At 42.3% G+C, this 25,789-nt stretch overlaps 3 protein-coding genes across 4 annotated transcripts; all 3 read right to left on the bottom strand.

Moving 5' to 3' along the window:
• Positions 1–1,051: 1,051 nt before the first annotated feature.
• LOC111956636 (uncharacterized) lies at positions 1,052–4,771 on the bottom strand. Its single transcript, XM_023977154.2, has 2 exons — positions 4,475–4,771; positions 1,052–3,671 (listed from the first exon to the last, which is right to left on the bottom strand). The coding sequence occupies exons 1-2, from the start codon at positions 4,658–4,660 to the stop codon at positions 1,971–1,973; spliced, it is 1,887 nt and encodes a 628-aa protein (XP_023832922.1). The 5' UTR covers positions 4,661–4,771; the 3' UTR covers positions 1,052–1,970.
• A 4,923-nt stretch (positions 4,772–9,694) lies between these two features.
• On the bottom strand, positions 9,695–13,644 carry LOC111956695 (cerebellin-1-like). The gene is made up of 3 exons (XM_070436571.1): positions 13,456–13,644; positions 9,948–10,067; positions 9,695–9,850 (listed from the first exon to the last, which is right to left on the bottom strand). The coding sequence occupies exons 1-3, from the start codon at positions 13,642–13,644 to the stop codon at positions 9,695–9,697; spliced, it is 465 nt and encodes a 154-aa protein (XP_070292672.1).
• A 3,389-nt stretch (positions 13,645–17,033) lies between these two features.
• LOC111956647 (E3 ubiquitin/ISG15 ligase TRIM25-like) lies at positions 17,034–23,681 on the bottom strand. 2 transcript variants are annotated; one of them, XM_070436705.1, is made up of 8 exons: positions 23,617–23,681; positions 21,708–22,247; positions 21,529–21,624; positions 21,151–21,384; positions 20,305–20,327; positions 20,045–20,190; positions 18,202–18,473; positions 17,034–17,974 (listed from the first exon to the last, which is right to left on the bottom strand). In XM_070436705.1, exons 2-8 carry the CDS (start codon positions 22,203–22,205, stop codon positions 17,705–17,707), a joined length of 1,539 nt encoding a protein of 512 aa, XP_070292806.1. In that variant the 5' UTR covers positions 22,206–22,247; positions 23,617–23,681; the 3' UTR covers positions 17,034–17,704. The 2 variants fall into 2 exon arrangements, with proteins under 2 accessions (XP_070292806.1, XP_023832941.1); XM_023977173.1 differs by lacking the exon at positions 23,617–23,681 and having other exon boundaries at positions 21,708–22,276.
• Positions 23,682–25,789: the final 2,108 nt, after the last annotated feature.

Consider the following 25,789-nt stretch of genomic DNA (forward strand, 5'->3'; position numbering starts at 1 on the left):
GAAAGTTTAACTTGAATAAGAAGTAAAGATATGTCCTATTACCTGCATAATGTATCTAATAATGGGGAATGTTTTGTTAACCATCCAGGCAATAATACAACTTGACCTCTTATATTTTCAGCCTCTACAAAAGGTGACCATGTTGATTCAATGTTATAACCCTTCACTCAAAATTTTAGCTGTGCCTAGACTGGAGATGCAATGCTTATTTTAAAATGTTCTTAATTATATTATTTCTGTACACTAAATCAAAACTGAAATGCACCTTGAGGCTTATGTTGTGATGGTCTCTAGAAGGTGCACCCATCAAATATATTATTATTAGCACTGGATTCACTAACAAAATCACTAGCAGCAGAGGAATATATGACACCTCACCTCAATTCTTTCAAATGCCCAGTTGTCCATTAACTGCCACCTGATGAGATGCCCTCATCTCACCTTTGCCCCATTATGCTCCAAGTATATGATTTTCTGTATGGTGCTCTCTATTTAAGTTGAAACTGGGTATTGTCTTGTGTTTTTATTTTCCTGATACACACAAACTGAACTGGTACATTATAGTAAAAGTGGCCTGCTAAATGAAAGATAGGTTGCCAACAGTTACTGTATTTTTACAGCCCTAGTATCCAGTAATGTATTTTCTGTGTTCCTACATGGCTTTGGAGACCTCCAAACAGAGGAACAGGTTCACACTCACAGTACACACACACTCAACATTGCCGCCTAGAGGTGATAGTGTGTGTAAACTGTGAGTGTGAACCTGTTCCTCTGTTTGGAGGTCTCCAAAGCCATGTAGGAGCACAGAAAATCAGTTACTGGATACTGGAGTTGCAAAAATCCAGCAACCTTGCCCAAATGCCATTGTTTTCCAGAAATCCTGGTTGGAATCAGGAAGGAATAACAGGATATCTGTAATCCTCCAACCAGGATTTCTGGAAAACTTGTGAATTTTGGGAAATTTACTGGAATTTTGCCACCCTACTTGATACAAATTACATTACATCTTTTAAAATATTTAAGGTAACCTCATGTTTAATAAAAGCACTAATAAACACGTTGCATTTTATTTTTGTTACTCATTTTCAAATGTACTCGTGTAAAAAGTAGGCTATTAGCCTTGTGTACATTTTTTTTAAGCAAAGTAGTAAAGAAAAGTAGATTGTCACGTTTAACAACTAGTAAAGAACACTCAATGTTCTGACAAGTATAGTTAAGTAAACATTCACATTTAACAACTAGTACATAACTCAATATTCAGAATATATACACATATATATATATATATACACATACACTGAACAAAAATATAAATGCAACATGCAACAATTTCAAATATTTTACTGAGTTACAGTTCATAGAAGGAAATCAGTCAATTGAAATCAATTCATTAGGCCCTAATCTATGGATTTCACATTACTGGGCAGGAGCACAGCCATGAACATTCTATTAAATGGTAACAGCTCTGTTGGACATTCCTGCAGTCATCATGCCAATTGCACGCTCTCTCAAAACCTGCAACATTGTGTTGTGTGACAAAACTGCACATTTTAGTGGCCTTTTACTTTCCCCAGCAAAATGTGCACCTGTGTAATGATTATGCTATTTAATTAGCTTATTGATGTGCCACACCTGTCAGGTGGCTGGATTATCTTGGCAAAGGAGAAATGCTCACTAACAGGGATGTACACAAATCTATGCACAAAACTTGAGAGAAATAAGCTTTTTGTGTGTATGGAACATTTCTGGGATTTTATTTCAGCTCAAGAAAAATGGGACCAACACTTTACATGTTGCATTTATATTTTTGTTCAGTATAATAATATGTCACGCAGACAAACATTTTTCAAACATAAATCTCTGTTTAAACCTCAGTACGCACAGCCTTTGATTACTTTTAAACAGCTTAACAAACGCAACAAAGAATACACCTCTAATACATAATCTGTGAGAAAAATCACATTCCTTTTTCATTCAGGGAATATTTTGTCCTGTATGCATATTTTGCTGTTGTAACGCAAAAGGAGAACTTGCTCAAACTGATCATCAGTCAGACCATTCCTTTGGGGGGTGAGAATGTTCCCGTTATGACTGAAGAGGCGCTCCACAGGAGCACTTGAAGGTAGGATGGTGTTGAATTTGAGGAACAGCTTTCTCACTCTTGGGAAGTATTTCAGGCAGCTGAGATTTTTGCTGGTTCCCTCTAGGTACCTCCGGACTTCCTCTTCTGTGTCACTGTTGCCGGTCCCAGGTCCGAAACTGAAGAATTCATCTTCTGACTGCATGTCGTCGCTGCCGATTGGTGCACCATCAGTCAGCTCCATTGGGGTCGCCTCAGCTACTAGCATCAAATGCATGTCTTCTCTCTCAGCTTCTGGTAGCCACCACAAACGAAATTGTGGAGTAGTCGCTGTTGCCATTTTTGCATCCAGACTAGCAAACAGCTGTTTGAAGCGGGAATCTATTGCTTCTAGAACAGGGTTGATTACATCGAAGAGATAGAGTGTAAGAGTTTTCTTCTCACATAGCTTTTTCTTCAATGTGAGTACCGTTGGTATGACCAGTCCAAGAAAACATTTTTGCTCTCCTTGGAAGAGGTCCAGTGCAAAAGCAAGTGGCTTGAAGACATCTATGTATTCTTTTAAAAATGCTATCTCGTAAGATAGCAGTCTTGGGACCCCCAGGCTGTCACAAACATCCATTAGTTTTGTTTCAGGGAGAGAAACCATCTTTTCCACTGCACAGTATTCAGAATTCCAGCGACTCTCACAAGGAGCAGTCAATTTCATTTTCTCTATGTCCTCCACTGCTGCTATAGTCAATGGGGATAGGTGGACCCTGTTCCATACTACAGAACACTTGGCCATTGCGCTGTAGTACACTTGGGCAGTTTCTCCCTGTGATAGAGCTTGCGCTAGGTCATGGGAGGCAATCAGATTCAATGCGTGTGATGCACATTTCTGGTGCGGCAGCAGAAAGAGGTGCATGGCCTCATCTGCTCCGTCAAGAATGGTGCCCACGTCCTCAAATTCAACATTGTCATCTTCATCATTTTCATTGTCCCCCTTTGAAAACTCTTTAAAGACTTTGACSAAGTTGCTGCCATTATCAGTGACAGTAGCCTGAAGTTTGTTTTCAATATTGTAGGCCACATGAATCTCGTTTATCTTGGCTGCAATTGTATCAAATGTGTGTGCGCCCCGTATTCTGGCACAGGCAAGTGCAGCAGACTTCCTCTCCAGCTCATTCTTCTCAATCCAATGACATGTCATCCCAATGTAGCTTCTGTTGTGGGCTGTCCAGATATCTGCTGTAGTGCACACTGATTGTACACTGTCCAGATTTTCCTTTAGTTTATCCTTCATTTTGGAGAATGCCATCTCAATTCTATTGATAAATGTATTTCGGGTCATGGACATCTTTCCTCCACTTAAGCCTTCAATCAGCTTCCTGAACGCAGGCTGTTCCAAGACAGACAGCGATTGGACATCATCCACCATGAAGTTGAAGACCAGGGCGTTCACTTTTGGCTGTGACGTCATTTGATGGACTAGGTTTTCCAGCTTGGATTTCTTGTACTTTGGCTCCTTAGGAGAGTCTGAGGTGGTTGGTCCATTTGGTCCATTCATCTCAACTTTAGGGGACTTTAGATACATGCTGGGATGCTTTCTCTGAAATACAAAAATAAAATGCATTAATACAGAAGCATACATATCAGAACATCTGTTGTATTTGTAATGCCCAAAATATTTGCCCAACCTATTTATTGCAATATACACAGAGCCCATCCTTATGCAATTGCTTCTGCAGGTGAACACACACTTACACACTGACCACCAGTAGAATCCCGTTTACCCATATGATATACATTTCATGCATCTCAAGTGGCATCCTCGCCTCCTCTCCAGCTTTACTTATAGGAAGAAACAGGCTAGGTGAAACTAGCAAGATCCCTTTACTTTCACCCTTTTCTTTCTTTATTTGTATGCAAAACACAATCTTAGCCAAGTCACAAATTACAAAATATATCAGTCAGTCAGCCAATGAACAAATGTGATGCTCTTGAACATGGCTCTATTGAGAGCGCACCCCTTCCCAAATGTTTTGTGGTTGTGGTTGCTGTCTTTGTTGTTATTTTTCAGTAGGTGAAAATGACAACTCATTGCAATGTTTAAGAATGTTCGAATTACATTTCCAATATACTTTTTTGTCTGATCGTGTAATTGTATTTCGTGGGTATGGCGACGCATGAGGGAACCAATGAAATGTCATTATTATGGGCTGGACGAAATACACCGCCACCCAATCAAAACACAGTGAAGCCTTCATTCTTTATTGGGAAAGAGATGGTAGCAGAGTAGTAGCTAGGCCACAGCTGGTATATAAAGTTGATTCGGGCTTTGGCTACATTTTGTATAAACTATCTGCATTTTTAACACGCCATACAACATGTTAATTGAAAGCATTTACTAACCTCTAAATGTTTCTTCAGATTTGACGTCGAGTTCTTGGAGGTAGACAGCATGCGGATTTTGGGTTTGCATAGAACACATTGAACGATTATATTCTTGTCTTTTACTTCTTTGAAAATAAAATGTTGTCGATATCGCCAGACGTGGAACGATGTGGCAAGAGTATCGGTATCCATACTGGTATCCATTTTTAACAATTTATCCGTACAATGTGTTGCATTTAGAGCGAGACAGCAATTTGTGGAAACAGACAAAGCACACTGCGGTAGTCTGATTACGTAACCACGTAATCCGGATTACTTGTAATGCGTTACTACCATTGGTTACTTTCTACCGAAGTAACCCAGCCCCCTGTGTGTTTGTGGCTTTGTTCCAAATGGTCTTTATTACAGTCGTGTATGATCACAATTTAGGAGATGATATTGATGTGGCACCTGGGTATAATTACTTCCCCAATAGTGAGTTTTTCTAGAAGGGATACATATTTTGTCAAATATAACTTTTCGTTGTATTCATTTTTTTTATTTAACTAGGCAAATCAAGAAGAACAAATTCTTATTTACAATGACAGCCTACCGGGGAACAGTGGGTTAACTGCCTTGTTCAGGGGCAGAACGACAGATTTTTAGCTTGTCTATTCAAGGATTTGATGCAGCAACCTTTCAGTTACTGGCCCAACACTATAACCACTAGGCTACCTGCCACCCCAAAGGTTGTAGGTTTAAGAGAATTTATGCAGCAGGTTCAAATCAAATTTTATTTGTCACATACACATGTTTAGCAGATGTTATTGCGGGTGTAGCAAAATGCTTGTGTTTCTAGCTCTGACAGTGCAGTAATATCTAACAATTCACAAAAATACACAACCTAAAAGTAAAAGAATGGAATTAAGGAATATATAAATATTAGGATGAACAATGTTGGAGTGGCATAGACTAAAATACAGTAGAATAGAATACAGTATATACATATGAGATGAGTAAAGCAAAAATATGAAAACATTATTAAAGTGGCCATTGATTTCAAGTCTATGTATATGGGGCAGCAGCCTCCAAAGTGCATGGTTACGTAACCGGGTGGAAGCCACCTAGTGATGGCTATTTAACAGTCTGATGGCCTTGAGATAGAATCTGTTTTCAGTCTCTCGATCCCAGCTTTGATGCACCTGTACTGACCTCGCCTTCTGGATGATAGTGGGGTGAACAGGCAGTGGCTCGGGTGGTTGTTGTCCTTGATGATTTTTTTGGTCTTCCTGTGACATCGGGTGGTGTAGGTGTCCTGGAGGGCAGGTATTTTTCCCCTGGTGATGCATTGGGCAGACCGCACCACCCTCTGGAGAGTGCTGCGATTGAGGGCGGTGCAGTTGCCGTACCAGGCGGTGATACAGCCCGACAGGATGCTCTCAATTGTGCATCTGTAAAAGTTTGTGAGGGTTTTAGGTGCCAAGCCACATTTCTTCAGCCTCCTGAGGTTGAAGAGGCGCTGTTGCGCCTTCTTCACCACGTGTGTGTGGGTGGACCATTTCAGATCGTCAGTGATGTGTACGCCGAGGAACTTGAAGCTTTCCACCTGCTCCACTGGGTCCCGTCGATGTGGATAGGGGCGTGCTCCCTCTGCTGTTTCCTGAAGTCCACGATCAGCTTCTTTGTTTTGTTGACATTGAGTGAGAGGTTATTTTCCTGGCACCAAACTCCCATGGCCTTCACCTCCTCTCTGTAGGCTGTCTTGTCATTGATGTTAATCAGGCCTATTACTGTTGTGTTGTCTGCAACTTGATGATTGAGTTGGAGGCGTGTGTGGCCATGCAGTCATGTGTGAACAGGGAATACAGGAGGGGGCTGAGCACGCACCGTTGTTGGGCCCCTGTGTGAGGATCAGCGAAGTGGAGGTGTTGTTTCCTACCTTCACCTTCACCACCTGGGGGTGACCCGTCAGGAAGTCCAGGACACAGTTGCACAGTGCAAGGTTCAGACCCAGGGCCCCGATCTTAATGATGAGCTTGGAGGGTAGCTAAAGAGTTAGTAGAATAGTTAGGGTTAGCTAAAAGGCACACATTTTTGGGGGGACAAAAACTGTATCCCATCTAGGCATGACTCAATAGTCTGTCTCCAATGACATTTCAAAGCAGGTATGGGCAACTCCAGTCCTCAGGGGCCTGTTTGGTGTCACTCTTTTGCCCCAGCCCCAGCTAACACAACTGATTCCAATAATCAACTAATCATGATCTTCACTTTAGAATACAATTACTTTAATATGCTGTGTTTGGTAAGGATGAGGAAAAAGTGTGACATCTCTCCGGCCCCTGACGACTGGAGTTTCCCGTCCCTGTTTTAAACTTTTGAAAATGGTCCAAAATACCTCAATGATGTTGATTACTTTAAACATCTTCTTCAGGACCGCTGGGCACCAAATTTGGTGTCCATCATCTCTGTCCCTATGTCTTTAAACGCAACATTTTCCAGGATTTTAATGATGAGCCAATGAGCTTGCATGAATGTTTTTTCATGTCCAACAGCGCCACCATGCGGCATAACTGAACCACACTTTACAGGTTAGCTAGACTCATATACCTGAGCATGTGTGCCAAGTGTAATCACTGAATCGAACAGACTAAGGTATATAAACATGTGCCCTTTATAGTGCCACTGTGTGGACGATGTGCTTGAATATGTCGAGTCTTCACAGTGTTTGGAACATGTGTACCAAGTTTTGTTACAATATGAATATCCGTGACTGATTTATATGCAATTATGTGCCAGACCGCGCCCATGTGAATGCTTACTGGTCAATAGCGGCCATGTTGTTTTAGGTACTAGTCTGGAAAATTTTGTGTTGGGAGAACTTTGTACATAGATGCCACATATGAAGTTACATACAGATCGGTTATTCGGTGCCAGAGGAGAAGCTTTTAAAGTATTTTTCACAAAATAAAAAATGGCGGAAAATCCATCATGGCAGACCTTATGGTTCCTTGAGGCAAATTTGTTCATTGTGAGGAGCGGGACCTACATACCGAATTTCATGACTAGGTCAAACGGGGTGAGGGTCGTGCCTTTTCAAAGTTTGCATGTTAAATCGATTGTTATAGCACCACCATGTGGCCTATTGGCAAGACATTGCAAGGGAGGGTGTGGCCCTTGGACCTTTACCGTCATACCAGGTTGCATCCTCCTAGGCCTTATAATCTCACAGGAATTTGCATTTTAATTTGGCTTTACAGAAGTAGAGGAATACTAATTAATGCAGCAAGCTGCATTGCCAGGGTTCAGCTGTGCGTCCACTGTGCCACCATCAGGAAAATGTTTACGGATTCCCCAATGACAAGTTACTTCTGTACTATTTATTACACTTGACAAATATCAAAAATCAAACTGATCATGCAATATAATATGCTTTTGAGGTATTTTGGAACATTTTCAATGATATTGAGGACCGCTGGACTGATCAGCATCAAATTTGGTACATAGCATCTACAGCATGTACCCATGTTTTTAAACGCAACATTTTCCAAGACTCTAGCTCAAACAATATGGCCACTATGAGCAAAGAGCTTAAAACCAAACTAAACCATGCTTTAGAGGTTAACTAGATGCATGTCCCTGAGCTTGTGTGCCAAATTTCATCACTCGGTCAAACAGATCAAGTGATATAAACATGTGCCAGTTATAGCGCCACTGTGGGGTTGATCTGAATGTGCTTGCATAGGTTGAGTATAGTCTAGAAAAAATTTGCTTTCAGAGACCTTGGCCAATACATGACATGTATCAAGTTACTTTTAGATTTGTCATTCGGTGCCAGAGTGGTAGAATTTTAAGTGCTTTTCACAAAATTCTAAATGGCAGAAAATCCAACATGGCGGACGTTATGGGTCCTTGAGGAAAAGGTGTTTCTTGTGAGGAAAGAGACCTATGTACCGAATTTCATGACCGTAGGTTACGTTGTGAGGGGTGTGAGCTTCCAAAGTTTGTATTTTAATCGCTTGTTATAGTGCCACCATCTGGCCAATTGGCAGGGAATTGCAAGAGAGGGTGTGGCACACGGGACTTTACCGTCATGTTAAGTTGCACCTTTGTAGGCATTACCATCTCACGGAAATATACATTATAATAATGAACTGGAATAATAAAAATAGGTCTTTAGCAGCCTATGCTTGCTGAACCCATAATAATAAATGCTAACAAATACAATAGCGTTTCACCAGTTTAGCTGCTGAACCCCTAACTAGGGAAGCGTGACTGACTAGTTGTGACAGCACACCACACTTGATCCACAGGAGTCCGGCGAGGACGTGCTTGTGTCCTCGCCAAAGCCTCCATCTGTTTGTGCATGACTGTTAGCCCTATGAGGAGTATCCGTTATTCACTATGCTAATGCTCTCCACACTTGCCAATGCCCTGCCACCATGCCAACTCTGGTGGTGAGAGCTATATTTACAAACAGCTGTCATGATACTGGTTCAATGAAGAACACAAGAGTGAATATTGATACTCTGTAACCTAATGTAACATGCAATGTAACATGCATAAAACAAAAATAATAATCTAATTCACATAGTACTTCTATTGACTTCTAAAGAGCTAATGTATATATTAATTTTAATATGACTTTTTAAAATCTTCATAAGAAGTATTCACTCCGCAAAACACATACATGCCAATAGGGAATATAATCCATCACAAGAGAAACAGGTTAAACAAAACAGAAAACCACGGGGCTGGCCAGATTGACAGGTAAAAATACCAGAGATCCAAATGTCAATCGAATGTTGTATTCAGGTCTTGCCATGTTTTAAGGGCTACATGATTTACTTATCTTATTACTTTTAAAAGTGAAAATGAAAAAGATACAAATTGATTGCAGATACTGCTCATCATCAACTCTGGTATCTGAACAAAAATAGTCTCTCAATCCTCCATCCTACAGGACAAGTTACACATAAACTGGACACGGTATGAGACAATTCACATACCCGCAGCTATCAATGTTCATTACGTCTTTCTGTTTCGCTCCATCTCTCATCTATAATTGCTTCTCTTAGACGTGAAATCCTATCTCTTTCTCAGTCMAACCGTTTTCCGACCCTATCGCTCTTTCACTCCGTATTTCCCTCTGTCCTCTCTCATCCCCTTTTCTCTCTGTCCTTTCCCTCTGTCCTCCTCTCCCTCCTGCTGACTGTCTCCCTATAAGGGAAAAACCAAAAAGCTGGAGGAGGTGAAATACTTTCAGTCGCCCATCAGGTTTCCCCTCTCCAGTTTGAGGTAGGTCTTGTCTCCCCTCTCCATGATGACCAGGCCTTCGTTGGTGGCTGCCTCCCGCGTCACATTCTGGTCCCCAGCGAAGGCTGAGATCATTGGCCACCCATTCACCATCAGACTAACCTGGGGAAGAAGAACCACAGAGTCTCAATGCCAAATAACTAACCGTATGTGAGACGTGTGATTGCTACATATGATGTATTTGTGGTGTGTATCTCACTTGGATAGTTTGTCTGTTATAGGCCTTCACAACATGGAAGTTGAAGCTGTAGACTCCCCTCCTGGGGGCTAGGAAGACACTGCTCTCCTGGTCAAAGTGATTGCCCACATTCACCAGGATCTGAGGTAAGAAGAGAAAGGGAGAGAACTAATACAGGAGAATAAGAGAGATGGGGAGTGGTGGTATAGAAATCACCCTGAAGAAGGCACAGTGATGCCGAAACGTTGGTGATTTACCCAATCATTTACTGGGAGTTTATAAACTCAGCAAAAAAAGAAACGTCCTCTCACTGTCAACTGCGTTTATTTTCAGCAAACTTAACATGTGTAAATATTTGTATGAACATAACAAGATACAACAACTGAGTCTTAAACTGAACAATTTCCACAGACATGTGACTAACATAAATGGAATAATGTGTCCCTGAACAAAGGGGGGGTCAAAATCAAAAGTAACAGTCAGTATCTGGTGTGGCCACCAGCTGCATTAAGTACTGCAGTGCATCTCCTACTCATGAGCTGCACCAGATTTGCCAGTTCTTGCTGTGAGATGTTACCCCACTCTTCCACCAAGGCACCTGCAAGTTCCCGGACATTTCTGGGGGGAATGGCCCTAGCCCTCACCCTCCGATCCAACAGGTCCCAGATGTGCTCAATGGGATTGAGATCCGGGCTCTTTGCTGGCCATGGCAGAACACTGACATTCCTGTCTTGCAGGAAATCCCACACAGAACAAGCAGTATGGCTGGTGGCATTGTCATGCTGGAGGGTCATGTCAGGATGAGCCTGCAGGAAGGGTACACGAGGGAGGAGGATGTCTTCCCTGTAACACCAGCGTTGAGATTGCTTGCAATGACAACAAGATTGCCTGCAATGATGCTGTGACACACCGCCCAGACCATGACGGACCTCCACCGCCAAATAGATCCCGCTCCAGAGTACAGGCCTCGGTGTAACGCTCATTCCTTTGACGATAAACGTGAATCCGACCATCACCCCTGGTGAGACAAAACCGTGACTCGTCAGTGAAGAGCACTTTTTGCCAGTCCTGTCTGGTCCAGTGGCGGTGGGTTTGTGCCCATAGGCGACGTTGTTGCCGGTGATGTCTGGTGAGGACCTGCCTTACAACAAGCCTACAAGCCCTCAGTCCAGCCTCTCTCAGCCTATTGCGGACAGTCTGAGCACTGATGCAGGGATTGTGCGTTCCTGGTGTAACTCGGGCAGTTGTTGTTGCCATCCTGTACCTGTCCCGCAGGTGTGATGTTCGGATGTACCAATCCTGTGCAGGTGTTGTTACATGTGGTCTGCCACTGTGAGGATGATCAGCTGTCCGTCCTGTCTCCCTGTAGCGCTGTCTTAGGCGTCTCACAGTACGGACATTGCAATTTATTGCCCTGGCCACATCTGCAGTCCTCATGCCTCCTTGCAGCATGCCTAAGGCATGTTCAGCAGATGAGCAGGGACCCTGGGTCTGTAGAAAGGTCTCTTTAGTGTCCTAAGTTTTCATAACTGTGACCTTAATTGCCTACCGTCTGTAAGCTGTTAGTGTCTTAACGGGACAGGGGGCAGCGTTTCCACTTTGAACAAATTGCGTGCCCAAATTGAATTTCCTCCCACTCTGCCCAGAAGGTAATACATGCATATTATTATTACTTTGTATAGAAAACACTCTGAAGTTTTCTAAAACTGTTTGAATTATGTCTGTAAGTATAACAGAACTCATTTGGCAGACAAAAACCTGAGAAGATTTCCAAACAGGAAGTGAGAACTCGAGTTTCAAAACAGTGCAAATGATACCCATTATAGTTATGGATGAGCAAACACTTCCTAGGGCTTCCACAGATGTCACCGTCTTTAGATTTTGGTTATATGATTCTACTATAAAGGAGGGGCTCATAGGAGCTATTTTACTGAGTGGTCTTCAGAAATTCTCAGTCCCATTTTTCGCGCGAGCGAGAGAGAGTGCTCTCGTTCCAATGCTCTTTCTTCAGACAATGAAATTCTCCGGTTGGATCTTATTGATGATTAATGTTAAACACATACTAAATATGGATTGCATACATCATTTGACTTGTTTCTACGACCTGTAACGGAACTTTTTGAGTTTTTGTCTGGAGGGATTGCTCGTGCGTCATGAAAATGGATTCGTGGGCTGAACATGCTAACAACAAGTGGCTAAATGATGGGCTTTGTGGAACTTTTCAGTCATTTATTGCCGAACTGGGAATCTGGGAGTGCCTTCTGATAAAGTTATTCGAAGGTAAGTGCATATTTATAGTGTTTTTGTAGCTTCTGTTGACGCCAAAATGGCGACTATTTCTTTGGCTGGATTGTGCTCTGAGCGCCGTTCTCAGATTATTATTTTTCCGTAAAGTTTATTTTGAAATCTGACACAGCGGTTGCATAGAGGATAAGTTTATCTTTATTTCTGTGAATAACACTTGCATTATCAATGTTTATTATGAGTATTTCTGCAAAATCACGGATGTTTTGGAATCAAAACATTACTGCACGTAACGCGCCAATGTAAACTGAGATAATTTTTAATATATATATATATATATATATATATATATATATATATATATATATATATATATATATATATGCACATTATCGAACAAAACATAAATGTATTGTGTAACATGATGTCATATGACTCATCTGATGAAGATGTTCAAAGGTTAGTGATTAATTTTATCTCTATTTGTGGTTTTGTGAAATCTTTGCTGTGAAGAAAATGTCTGTGCTTTTTTGGATTTGGTGGTGAGTTAACATAAATATATGTTGTGTTTTCGCTGTAAACCATTTTAAAAATCGGAACTGTTGGCTGGATTCACAGATGTTTATCTTTCATTTGCTGTATTGGATTGTTAATGTGTGAAAGTTAAATATTTCAAAAAAATATTTTTGAATTTCCCGCGCTGCCTTTTCAGTGGAATGTGGGGGGGGGTTCCGCTAGCGGAACGTGTGTCCTAGACAGGTTTTAATGAACGTTCCACAGTTGCATGTTCATTAATTGTTTATGGTTCATTGAACAAGCATGGGAAACAGTGTTTAAACCCTTTACAATGAAGATCTGTGAAGTTATTTGGATTTTTACAAATTATCTTTGAAAGACTGGGTCCTGAAAAAGAGACGTTTTTATAGTGTGCGACTCTCTTTATTTTATAGCTTATAGTTTATTCGCCGTTAGTCAGCACTTCTACATACAATAATTTTATCTGGGTGTGCGCCAGCTCATGTTTTTGATAAGGTATAGAAATCAATCATTCATCAATGATCAATCAAAGAAAAATCAATCAACAACCAAAGGGAATTCATTAATCAGAATCAGAAAGCATGAGTCAACTTCACCTGCTGATGTGATACTTTATATGGTCAATGTTTCTTTGCATTTGTTCACCTGGTCAAAGTAGATGATCATGGTGGCGGTTGCTCATGTCTGTGGGCTCATGGTTGGTCTGGCGGGTGGCAGAGATGGCCACCCGGCCCGTGCCTGAGCGTACTGACATGCCCAGGGCATTTCCCGCTGGCTCAGAGTTGGGAGTGGAGTCACAGATCACCAAACACTTCCCTTCCAGGACGATCGGTTCTGTGTCATTCTGGGCCTGGGCCCCTAGAGGCCCCCATAGGAGCAGCAGCACTAGGGGCACTGTGGACTCGAAGTTGGAAGGATGAACCAGCCTGGGATACATGCTTTTAATTGGCTATGTTTTGAATGTAAATCTGTGATTGATTCAATTATGGAGGAATGTTACTTAGAGACATAGATACACATGCTCAAGCAAAAGAGGTGTACGGCTTTTAAATCAATAGATATTCTGTCCTTTGTTTACTCTGGCCCTAAATGATGTTGATGTTGTGTCTGATTTTTAGCAGGATCATTAGGGTCCTCAATTGGTTGAACTTGGTCGAACACCCTGATCTAAGACAGCAGTCTCTATACCACCTAGTGTAGACCCTATGTAGGAATTCTCCCAGTAATAAAAACAGAGGTGAGTCAGGTAGGACTGACAACCAGGAGGTTTTGGGGTTATTAGTGTTCAGCAGCAGGYGCCAAATTCAGAACACATGCAGTCACTTCCTCTAACTCCCCCCACATGATCTGTCTGTCCTTCCCTCTCTCACTCACTCTGTTCTCACAGATGTCTCTCCTGTGGATTCTGTGCTTGTTTGCAACTGCGGCAGTAGGGGGCAGGATGGCAAGGACAAATAGACATTTGGGTGTGTTCCAATCTACTTCATCATTGCACAAGACCTGAGAGAGAGAATGAAAAACGGAGGGAGGGAGGGATAAATTGAGAAAGGTAAAGATAGGGCACCTGTGAGGAATCTTGGCATTGGCTACCAGAAAAGCTTATGAAGAGGAGGATGAAGAGGAGAATATTGTTAGTGGGGGAGCAGGGGAGGATGTACAATCCAGGAGGTAGTGAGAAAGAAAGATGGAGTGGGGGAGCAAGTCCACTGAGAGACCATCTTTCACGTGCTATTTCCCTCCTGATGTTCAACATGCCCCCCTCCTCCTCTCACCCACCATGTTATCAAATCAAATTCAAATCAAATCAAATGTATTTATATAGCCCTTCTTACATCAGCTGATATCTCAAAGTGCTGTACAGAAACCCAGCCTAAAACCCCAAACAGCAAGCAATGCAGGTGTAGAAGCACGGTGGCTAGGAAAAACTCCCTAGAACGGCCAAAACCTAGGAAGAAACCTAGAGAGGAACCAGGCTATGAGGGGTGGCCAGTCCTCTTCTGACTGTGCCGGGTGGAGATTATAACAGAACATGGCCAAGATGTTCAAATGTTCATAAATGACCAGCATGGTCAAATAATAATAATCACAGTAGTTGTCGAGGATGCAGCAAGTCAGCACCTCAGGAGTAAATGTCAGTTGGCTTTTCATAGCCGATCATTAAGAGAATCTCTACCACTCCTGCTCTCTAGAGAGTTGAAAACAGCAGGTCTGGGACAGGTAACACYTCCGGTGAACAGGTCAGGGTTCCATAGCCGCAGGCAGAACAGTTGAAACTGGAGCAGCAGCACGGCCAGGTGGACACTTATCACTCAGTGTCTCTGTCCTTCTCTTTCATTTACTCACTTAATTCCTCAGGTGTTTATCTTTTCACATCTAAATATATGGTTACTGTATATCACACAGAGAAGATGGCACTTCATCCATGACTTTGAAAGAGGGGTGATTGTTGGTGCACGTTTGGCAGTGGCTTTAGTGACAAAGACTGCTTAACTTGCTGATGTTTCACGATATGCATTGGCCGTCTCAGTCACACAATCTTATGGGAGATTGTTACAGGAGATTCTGGAGCGGTCCCTGAGACAGCTTTTTCCACCACCATCAACAAAACACCAAATGATGGAATTTCTTGTGGAATAATGGTATCGCATCCCTCCAACACTTGTAGAATCTTTGCCAAGGCACATTGAATCTGTTTTGGCAACTCATCGTAGCCCAACGCCCTATTAAGACACTAAATTGGTGTTTCCTTTATTTTGTCAGTTACATGTAGAACAACATTTTAGACTTTATACTCTGTTTATGTGATTCCCTTTCCTAAAATAATCTCTCTACATTTCGTAAATTCAAGTGTAAAAAGACACTGACACATCTCTGATGATCACACTCTCTTCGACTTTAGTGATTAACCCGGTTATAAACAACCTTGTAAAACAACCTTACACTCGCTCTTCAAACACCCACGCACTCCCTCACACGGACCCAAACGGACCCAACACGGACCCTCACACGGACCCAACACGGTTTGTTTTATAGAGTTGGTCCCCAATATTCAATAAACAGTCAGAAGATGAACAGTCTTCCTGAATGATCTGAGACTTTAAACACAAGAAATGTAGGGATTTGCAAAACTAGGCATTTATTCACTGAATACTGTAATACAATCCTGGAGTCTATGTTTATGTTAATAAAAAAAAAAGATGAGGATATCACCTGTTTCAGTTTGAAAGGTGTCTTCCTTGCTTTCCATATCAGTTGAAGTCAGTAATTTGTCCTTAGAGATAGAGTGATAGCAACACATTCCTCGTAACCTTTCTCTTCTCTGTTCTCCCATTCTACAGTATCAGACACCTCCCTTTGAAACAGGCATCTAAATGGCCATGCCAGAGGACCCACTGCGCTCTCACTCGATTTTTCTCTAACAATGAAAAGTGCCAGGGAAAGTATTGCATCTGAGATGTTTCAATATTGAAGGTTATTTTGTTGAAGGTCATACCTTGACCATCTTCAAGTGAATACTTTTCAATTTAATAGCCTACGTAAACGGAGTGTACAAAACATTAGGAACACATGCTCTTTTCATGACATTGCCTTCACTTAGATTCACCTGCTCAGTCTATGATGCATTATTGCTGTCACTTCAATCAGTGTAGACGAAAGGGAGGAGACAGGATAATGAAGGATTTGTAAGCCTTGAGACAATTAAGACATGGATTGTGTATATGTGCCATTCAAAGTGTGAATCGGCAATACAAAATATTTAAGTGCCTTTGAACAGGGTATGGTAGTAGGTGCCAGGCGCAACGGTTTGTGTGTCAAGAACTGCAACCCTGCTGGGTTTTTCACACTGCTGGGTTTTTCAGTTTCCTGTGTGTATAAAAAAATGGTCCACCACCCAAAGGACATCCAGTCAACATGACACAACTGTCACATAGTGCCACATCGAACCCATATTGATTATTGTATGCATAAAAAAATTGTCTAAACAAACTCATGAAAGGGAATGGGACCCCATAGTTCTAGATTGTTGTGATGTAACAGCTATCAACTGAATGTGTACTTTTCTAATTCTTTAAGAATATTGTCCTGTAGTTTGGATGTTTTTGATCAAAAAACCCTATGCCTTGCGTCCAAGTTACTTGGGTCTTTCAAATTCCCCTAAACTGTGACAAAAGTAGGACATACACATCCATTCCTTACTGTCAGGAGAATTTTCAATCCCAATGATAATAACTAACAATTATTTAAGCTTTGACTAATTCCCAAGGTTTGTAAGACCCTGGGTTTAATAATAATTAGGCAAAGACTCAGCTTCTGCAAAAGGTCCGTAAAGTTTATTCATGAGAACATTCTAAAGTCAAAATACAAAGAACATGTCATTTTATAACTCACTCCCTCCCTACTTACGCACATACACACGAACAGTAGGTGGGATGTATCCTTCCCCATAGTTCTCACCACTGTTTATCACTACCAAGCTGGCAATTCCATTCCCCCGAGATTAGAGGGACCTTGATGGGACTCCCTTTCTTGCCGTAAGTTTCTCAAAGTTCTAGCCAGGTCAGGTCATACACAGTTTAATTGTTCTCGGTATTTTCTTAGTCACACACACACACACACATTTCTCTCCCTCACTTGTCTCTACCGAACCTTATTGGACTTACGTTTAGCACTTTAATTATTCATTAAAACTAATCATTACTAATTGTTAAGTTTCAGGGTGGAATTCTTTAATCATTACCTTAAACATATACATTCCCTTATCACTTACTGATTCAAAGCCATAGTTCACAGTATTTCAAGTCCTGAGTGCTGTAAGAATGTAGTCTTACAATTATTCATGCTCACACAAGCTCTTTTGTTCATAGTCCAATCACTCATGAGATCCTGGGAGATGTTCCAGAAGGAAACCTCTCACAAAGTCTCCATCCCTGAGYCCCACTCCGAAGGTGTCCCAGCTATAGAAATATAATTTGTATTCTCTGGTCTCTAATGATCCCTCACACCCTCACTATAGAGATTCTGCTGTGGAGCTCAGCCTTGTAGAGGCCAAAGCCTAGGCACACCGGCTGGTTGAAGGATGTGCTGAAGGTGTGCAAGTGGGTCAGGGTGTTGGAAGGCCCCACCTCTGAGAAAGTGATTGTGCCTATGCCATAATCCAGGGCCACACCCACACGGTTGCCTGACATCCGGCTGGAAAGGCGGGTCTTCCTGCGGTTGTGCCAGGCAGCCAGCTTCCTGTCGTGCTGCTGCGTCAGGCTCCAAGACATCTGCAAGTCAAAACCTCATCCATCATCTAGCAGTCAATAGAGAAACCAACCAATCTCTTTTGTGATGTCAGTTGTATTTAAATAGACCAATTAAATTCCTCGATCAGTTTACAAAGAAATTCCAAAATGCTTGGCTACCACCATCAAATAAACTAATACTACTCTTATTACCACAACTGTTCCTATTATTAAAGACCATATGTAGAAGAAGGGTGATGATAATGTACCTTGTTATTTCCAAAGGCAGTGCCCTCCTTCCCTTTCCGCCCGATGCTCCGGTAGGACACCGCAATGTCCCAGAAGCCCTCTGCCTCCAGCTCCCAGTAATGGGTTCCTGAGGAGAAGGTCTGGACGGTCAGGACTTGAGCCCAGTGGTCAAAGCGGTCAGGGTGAGTGGCACACGGAAGGCGCTGTTTGACCCGCATGGCTGACCGCAGGCCGTCCGAAATGCTCAGGAGAGGATGGGCAGAGTTAGTGTCCAGAGTCAGCTGACTTGTTACTATGGAAACAGAGAAACAGTGCATTCGAAAAATATTCAGACCCCTTGACTTTTTCCACATTTTGTCACGTTAAATAATTTTTCTTCATCAATGAACACACAATACCCCATAATGACAAAGCGAAAACAGGTTGAGAAATTTTAGCAAATGTATATATATATATATTTTTGTAATCCTTATTTACAAGTATTTAGACTCTTTGCTATAAGACTTGAAATTGAGCTGAGGTGCCTCCTGTTTCCATTTGATCATCCTTGAGATGTTTCTACAACTTGGGAGTCCACCTGCGGTGAATTCAATTGATTGGACATGATTTGGAAAGGCACACACCTGTCTATATAAAGGTCCCAAAGTTGACAGTGCTTTTCAGAGCAAAAACCAAGCCATGAGGTCAAAGGAATTGTCCATAGAGCTCAGAGACAGGATTGTGTAGAGGCACAGATCTCGAAGCGTACCAAAAACATTCTGCAGCATTGAAAGTCCCCAAGAACACAGTGGCCTCCATCATTCTTAAATGGATTAAGTTTGGAACCACCAAGACTCTTCCTAGAGCTGGCCCCCTGGCCAAACTGAGCAATCGGGGGAGAAGGGCCTTGGTCAAGGAAGTGACCAAGAACCCGATGGTCACTCTGACAGAGCTCCAAAGTTCCTCTGTGGAGATGGGTGAACCTTCCAGAAGCACAACCATCTCTGCAGCACTCCACCAATCAGGCCTTTATGGTAAAGTGGCCAGACGGATGCCACTCCTCAGTAAAAGGCACACGACAGCCCGCTTGGAATTTGCCAAAAGGCACCTAAAAGACTCAGACAATAAGAACCAAGATTCTCTGGTCTGCTGAAACCAAGATTCAACTCTTTGGCCTGAATGCCAAGCCTCACGTCTGGAGGAAACCTGGCACCATCCCTACGGTGAACTGGACTGGGAGACTAGTCAGGATCGAGGGAAAGATGAACAGAGCAAAGTACAGAGAGATCTTTGATGAAAACCTGCTCCAGAGCGCTCAGGACCTCAGACTGAGGGTGAAGGTTCACCTTCCAAAAGGACAATGACCCTAAGCACACAGCCAAGACAACACAGAAGTGGCTTCGGGACAAGTCTCCAAATGTCCTTGAGTGGCCAAGACAGAGCTCGGACTTGAACCTGATCGAACATCTCTGGAGAACTGAAAATAGCTGTGCGGTGACACTCCCCATCCAACCTGACAGAACTTGAGAGGATCTGCAGAGAAGAATGGGAGAAACTCCCCAAATACAGGTGTGTCAAGCTTGAAGCGTCATACCCAAGAAGATTCAAGGCTGTAATCGCTACCAAAGGGGCTTCAACAAAGTACTGAGTAGAGGGTCTGAATACTTATGTAAATTTGATCATTCCGGGGGGGGGGAGGGGTATTGTGTGTAGAGGAAAAAACACTATTTGATCCATTTTAAAACGCGGAGAAAGTCAACGGGACTGAATACTTTCAGAATGCACTGTACGAAGCGGAGAGGGAAACAAATATATGAATGAATAAACAGCCTGAATTCCTCCCATCTCAAATATATGGGTTGAAGGTTTGGCCTGTGCACTCACAGAGCTCTCTCTTGAGTTCGGTGAGACAGCGCAGTGTCTCGGTGATGAACTCTCTGTACTTGCTCTCGATATCCTCCATAATATACTTCCTGTCGAGGCTGAGGGAGTCAGGAGTGAACAGGGGACAGTTCAGGTCCGCAAGCAGCCTGTTACAGAGAGCACAGCAGGTTAGACATAAATCATATTATACTCAAACACACGAACATACACAAACAAACACACACAATATCATACTAATGAATGCCTATTTTTTTATTTACCTTGAGTCATCAGATTGAAATGCCTGTGGACAGAACAAAAGGAGTCAAGGACTGTTGTAAGACTTAAAATGCACTGTTATAAGACAGTAACACAAAACTGTTAAAGGGATGAATGAAGACCTTTATCTACTTGAAGACCTTTATCTACTTCTCCAGAGTCTCCAGAGTCTCCGGGGTTAGTAGATAAAGGGCCTCATTGTCAAAATCCCAAACAATTCCTTTAATAAAGTTAATCAAATTTTCCATCTCAAGAAAATAGACATTCATTGACGGTAATGAATTTAAGCACAAAGCCTTTAATGCCATCGTACAAATCCTGCACAAATGGCCCAGTGAATCTCCCCCAGATGGACAGGGAGGTAAACAGATTAGTTTAAATCCTCCGTTATGTAGTGTACAACAGATGCTGTCTCATAAATAAATACAGTAGGTGGTTAAAACATTGCAGTACAGTACAAAGGTGAATGTTGAGATTTAGAATGATTACCAGAATAGTGACGTACTGTATGTAATCCGATGGTTTGAGATGATAGCTTTGATCTATTTGGTTTGTTGGACATTACTCAAAGGTTGTGTCTAACGCACAGAGAATAACTGCCTGAAATGGTTACCGTGAGGTTGGATATGTATTGCCATATTGCAAAACTGACTCTGGAGTGGTCACAAATAATCCCATGGAACTTGTCCCAAAAGTAGGGTTGTTAACTCCACTAGCCTGGCTGAATTCCCAAACTGGCTCCTCTTACTACCATGGTCCCCAAATCATCCCCAGATACCAATTGGCTACTTCAAACCCTCTCCGGTCATATTGGTACCTGGTAAAAGGGTTATTAATAAACATTTCACCCAGATGAGCAGGAAGGGGTCTGTCTCCTCCAGCAAGGAGCCCAGGTAGTGGTAGATGTCCTGGGTCTGGCTCAGGTCCTCTCTAACCCTGCTGCAGTTGTTCTGGAGGCGCTCCACGGCCTGCTGCCTCTCCTTCCTGGTGCTCTCCCTCAGGGCCAGCACCAGCCTCTCCACCTGCAGCTGCAGGGCTATACCCATACGCTCCACCTGGGAGTCATCTGCCACAGACAAGTCCTGCAGGCGGACAACAACCACCACCAAAGACTAAGGTCATAACAAGACTCAACGTCAAGGCAGAATAGAAGGCCGGATAGACTAACATAAGCACGAACAGTAAATTGATGGACTGCTATAAGCATACAGTGTGTGGTTACTTACTGTTATAGTGCGGTCAGTGTTCCGGTGCTCTTGGAGGATCTGTTCACCTTTATTCAGCTTCTCATCTGCTTTCTGGAGAAGGCTCTGGAGGATGACCTGTGGAAACATACACACGGATTTAGAACTGTTAAAGCCACACTATAACACCAGCTGTAAGGAACTACAGGTCGCTAACTGACCTTCAGGTCCTCCTCCACCTTCCTCAGTCCTTTAACCCGGTGCTGTGCGTGGCCACCCTCCAATAAACAGTCTGCACACACGTACACCCGCTCGTCTGCACAGTAGTAGCGGAACATCTCCTCATGGGCAGGACACCTGCGGTGGGACAGGTCTCCCAGAGGTTCCACTAGCAGGTGTGTCTTGAAGGCGGGCCGCTCCAGGTGGGGCTTCAGGTGCTCAGCACACAGAGACACCTCACAGCGCAGACAGGTCTTCACCGCTGCAGCGTTCCCAGACTGGTCCCCGTCCCCCACAGGGGGGCAGCAGTCACACGCCACAACCCCCTGTTCCTCCTGACACTGTGCGCAGGTGAAGCGACCCCTGACCCCCGCCTCCCCGTGGCCCCAGGCGTCTCGCACACATGCTGGGCAGAAGCTGTGGCCGCACGGCAAGGGCTGGGCCTGGCTGAAGACGTCACGGCACACTGAACACGTCAACTCCTCCTCCAGGGACGCCATGACAACCGTTTTGTCAACAGGAACACAAAAAGGAAAAGGCACCTTTGTAAACAAAAACATCACAATGTCAACATTTGTGTCAAGTTGTCAAAAATAATGAGCAGTTGAAATCATCTTACTTCCCAACATTTTATTTTCAAGCCACAGTTCTTAGAAGCCACATGATGACCGTTATAAGCGGTGAGTCCTGGGGACAGGTACGTTTACAGTACACTCTTTAAAAAAAAGATGCTATCTAGAACCCTAGTGTTTTTGGCTGTCCCCATACTCAAGCATTTATAATTCAAAATAACCAAACAAACAAACAAAACACAGAACAAAACACAGCCAAAGAACCCCTTTGGAATCCTTTTTTCTAAGAGTGTTCACACCAAAGTCACTTATGTAAAAACTAATACTAGGAATTAGGAACAGGGCCTGTTCAGTCTGTGTGGTCCTCTACACCGGCCCAACTGGTCTCTTTATTTGCCTACTAATCAACCATTAAGTCTGTTTATAAGGTCTTCGGCCATTGTCCTCAATTATTAGAACACCTCAAGATCTTCCCATTGTCTTTGGTGGCAGACAGGACTGTTTATTCTGTATTTAACTGGTATAACCCGTATCACTGAGTTTATTCTCATCCTATGGAGTTGTAACACTGACCTGATGCTCATCCCAATCCCTGTCTGTCGCAATGGAGGGATCAAGGGATCATCCTCCCTGCCCGCCTGCTTGCCTAAAAAAATCTGACTGAGATACCAATTCTTGGTATACAGTCTGAAACAAACCACTGCAGAGACATTTCCTTACAAGCCAGAATGCTGAATAAAATGTAATTTGATTTTACTCTACTGGTTGTCTGTGCAGTTGGTCCTTCAGTGGGTAATTTTTGTTAGACCAAATATCCACAGGAAAGTATTATTTACCCGACTTTTTAGAGTGCTGGTACTGGCATTGAAATGTATATCACCCGGTACATGCTTAAAACCACGTAAACACCTGCAAGACTTTTGTTAGTATGCATGCATGTACTTTCGTCTTGTGCAAGTGCCTTAGGTCATGAGCAAACAAATCTTCATTGCCACACACAGAGACCCGCATTTTGAAGTAGGTTTAATAATACTTCCTGTGGATATTTTGTCTCAAATATCGACCCACTGAAGGACCAACCCCATGGACAATCGGCAGAGTAAATTCAAATATAATTGTATTCAACATTCGTGACAGACATGGTACGTTTAAGTGTTTAAAAATATCTAAATGTATGTGGCATTCTACTCACAATGGAAGGCATCGCCACAATRGGGACTACCGTCCTGCCTGCCTATGTGATCCTGCTTTCCGGTTTACAACTGTCCTATACACATTCTGATGAAACTCTTCTTTCTTTCTTTCTTTCTTCTGATTGTTCAGTATAGATTCCCCCTACCTGTTTGTGTCCCAAGGCTGTCAGAGTGTGGACATCGTTAGGTGTTGTCCTGTCATTGTGTGTAGAAACCGGCTAATCCCATACCTATGTCTGTTTAAGCAGAACGACTGACCTCTGAGAGCACAGAGTCACATGACCAACTCAGAGAGCGAGTTTCCATCTCAAGTCTCTAAGGAGGCTTCCTCTTCTCATCTCCTTTTCTGCATCTGCAGCGTTATGAAGTAAGTGGAGAAGTGAAGGCAACTCACCAGTAGGCAAACACCATATTCCCACTGGGCACAACACGTCAGTAAACGTGGAGAATTGGGTAATATTTGGTAGATACGTTGATCAATGAGATTCCAGCCTATTTTCACCCACTCAAACAGACAGCCAAAAGTTTGTTGAATTCCCAATGTGTCATCACTATGCTTTCAACCATCTAAAAGCACAACCAAATTCCAATGGAAAATGTCAGATAACACATTTAGGTTTTTTATCACTGCACTTTCAACCATTTAAAAGCACAACAAAGTTAAAATGAGAATACAATACATTCCCATTTTAACTTTGTTGTGCTTTTAAATGGTTGAAAGTGCAGTGATAACACATTTAGGTGACTTTCTTTTTTTTAATCTGACATTGATTTTCCATTAGAATTAAGTTATATCAGATATTTTGCTTATTTTTAGAACAACCTAATGTGTTATCACTATGCTTCATCTAATACCACAACCAAATGACCTGGAATGCAATTGAGATTACATTAAAGTACATGCTGCAAGTGATCAATGATGTTTTGAGATTCTGTGCAGATTATTATAGCAATTGTGAAGATTTCCAGACCTGCGAGCCTGAACATGCACACTTTCTATGATTACATAAGAATACATTTATTGTTACATTAAGCTCAAAATGTGGCAATGGATGTCTTACTAATTTTAAGAAAGAAGAATTCAGGACAAAATAWTTTTGAGATCTGGGATGTGAAAACTTTGATGCTCAATATCTCAGAACTATGCTTTGCGCAGATAGAACCTTATAGTCCCAAAGTCACAATAAAATGTGTTAATAGGCTATTTACAGTATTGCAAAAGTGATATTGAATTGTGTTTGGTTGTCAACACTACCAAATATCAACATTTGAAGGAGATGTTTCTGCTGCTTGGATGGCTCCATCTGTGCCACTGAGTCTGGCTTTAATTCCAGTTTGTCTACAAATTAATAATTGATATGTTGGATTCATGTCTCCATTTCAACCAAAAATCTAGGTTAAAGAATAGGACTAAATCAAAATCAATTTTTAAATGCAGTTTGATTTAATCCTATTCTTTCGCTTAGATTTATTTTTTGAGGTGGAGACGTGAATCCAACATATTTATTATTAACTTGTAGATTCCATTTGAAATCAACCAAAGCTTGAAACCCTTGGCCTATATGTTGTATATTGTATATTTTTAGTTGAATCCTGGACTGAATTTAAACAATAGCTGTTGATGATACAATATATGATTGATAATGTATGATTACATTTAATTTGCTCTGTTGAACCTACCCTTTGTAATGACTTTGATAGCAACAGTGAATCTACAGTATTAAGTGGAGATTTCTCAACAATCATCATCCCGATAGCGCATTGGTTATAGTCAGTGACAAATATCACAGCTACAGTGCCTTGCAAAAGTATTCATCCCCCTTGGGGTTTTTCCTATTTTGTTGCATTACAACCAATAATTTAAATAGATTTTTATTTGGATTTCATGTAATGGACATACACAAAAAAGTCCAAATTGGTGAAGTGAAATGAAAAAATAACTTGTTTCAAAAAAAATTAAAACGTTAAAGTGGTGCATGCATATACACTGCTCAAAAAAATAAAGMGAACACTTAAACAACACAATGTAACTCCAGCAATCCACACTTCTGTGAAATGGAGGCTCAGGTAGTGCAGCTCATCCAGGATGGCACATCAATGCGAGCTGTGGCAAGAAGGTTTGCTGTGTCTGTCAGCGTAGTGTCCAGAGCATGGAGGCGCTACCAGGAGACAGGCCAGTACATCAGGAGACGTGGAGGAGGCCGTAGGAGGGCAACAACCCAGCAGCAGGACCGCTACCTCCGCCTTTGTGCAAGGAGGAGCACTGCCAGAGCCCTGCAAAATGACCTCCAGCAGGCCACAAATGTGCATGTGTCTGCT

This window comes from Salvelinus sp. IW2-2015, linkage group LG32 (assembly GCF_002910315.2).
Source record: "Salvelinus sp. IW2-2015 linkage group LG32, ASM291031v2, whole genome shotgun sequence".
NCBI lineage: Eukaryota > Metazoa > Chordata > Actinopteri > Salmoniformes > Salmonidae > Salvelinus > Salvelinus sp. IW2-2015.

Excerpts from the sequence above, each read along its gene's own strand:
- LOC111956647 (XM_023977173.1), bottom strand. The coding sequence starts at position 22,265 with ATGTTTTTGTTTACAAAGGTGCCTTTTCCTTTTTGTGTTCCTGTTGAC. Across the intron at positions 21,385-21,528 it reads ACACTGACCGCACTATAACA|GACTTGTCTGTGGCAGATGA; the intron begins GTAAGTAACCAC and ends GTCCGCCTGCAG. Across the intron at positions 20,328-21,150 it reads ACCCCTTCCTGCTCATCTGG|GCATTTCAATCTGATGACTC; the intron begins GTGAAATGTTTA and ends TTCTGTCCACAG.
- LOC111956695 (XM_070436571.1), bottom strand. The coding sequence starts at position 13,644 with ATGTATCCCAGGCTGGTTCATCCTTCCAACTTCGAGTCCACAGTGCCC. Across the intron at positions 10,068-13,455 it reads GAAATGCCCTGGGCATGTCA|ATCCTGGTGAATGTGGGCAA; the intron begins GTACGCTCAGGC and ends TTCTTACCTCAG. Across the intron at positions 9,851-9,947 it reads ATAACAGACAAACTATCCAA|GTTAGTCTGATGGTGAATGG; the intron begins GTGAGATACACA and ends CTTCTTCCCCAG.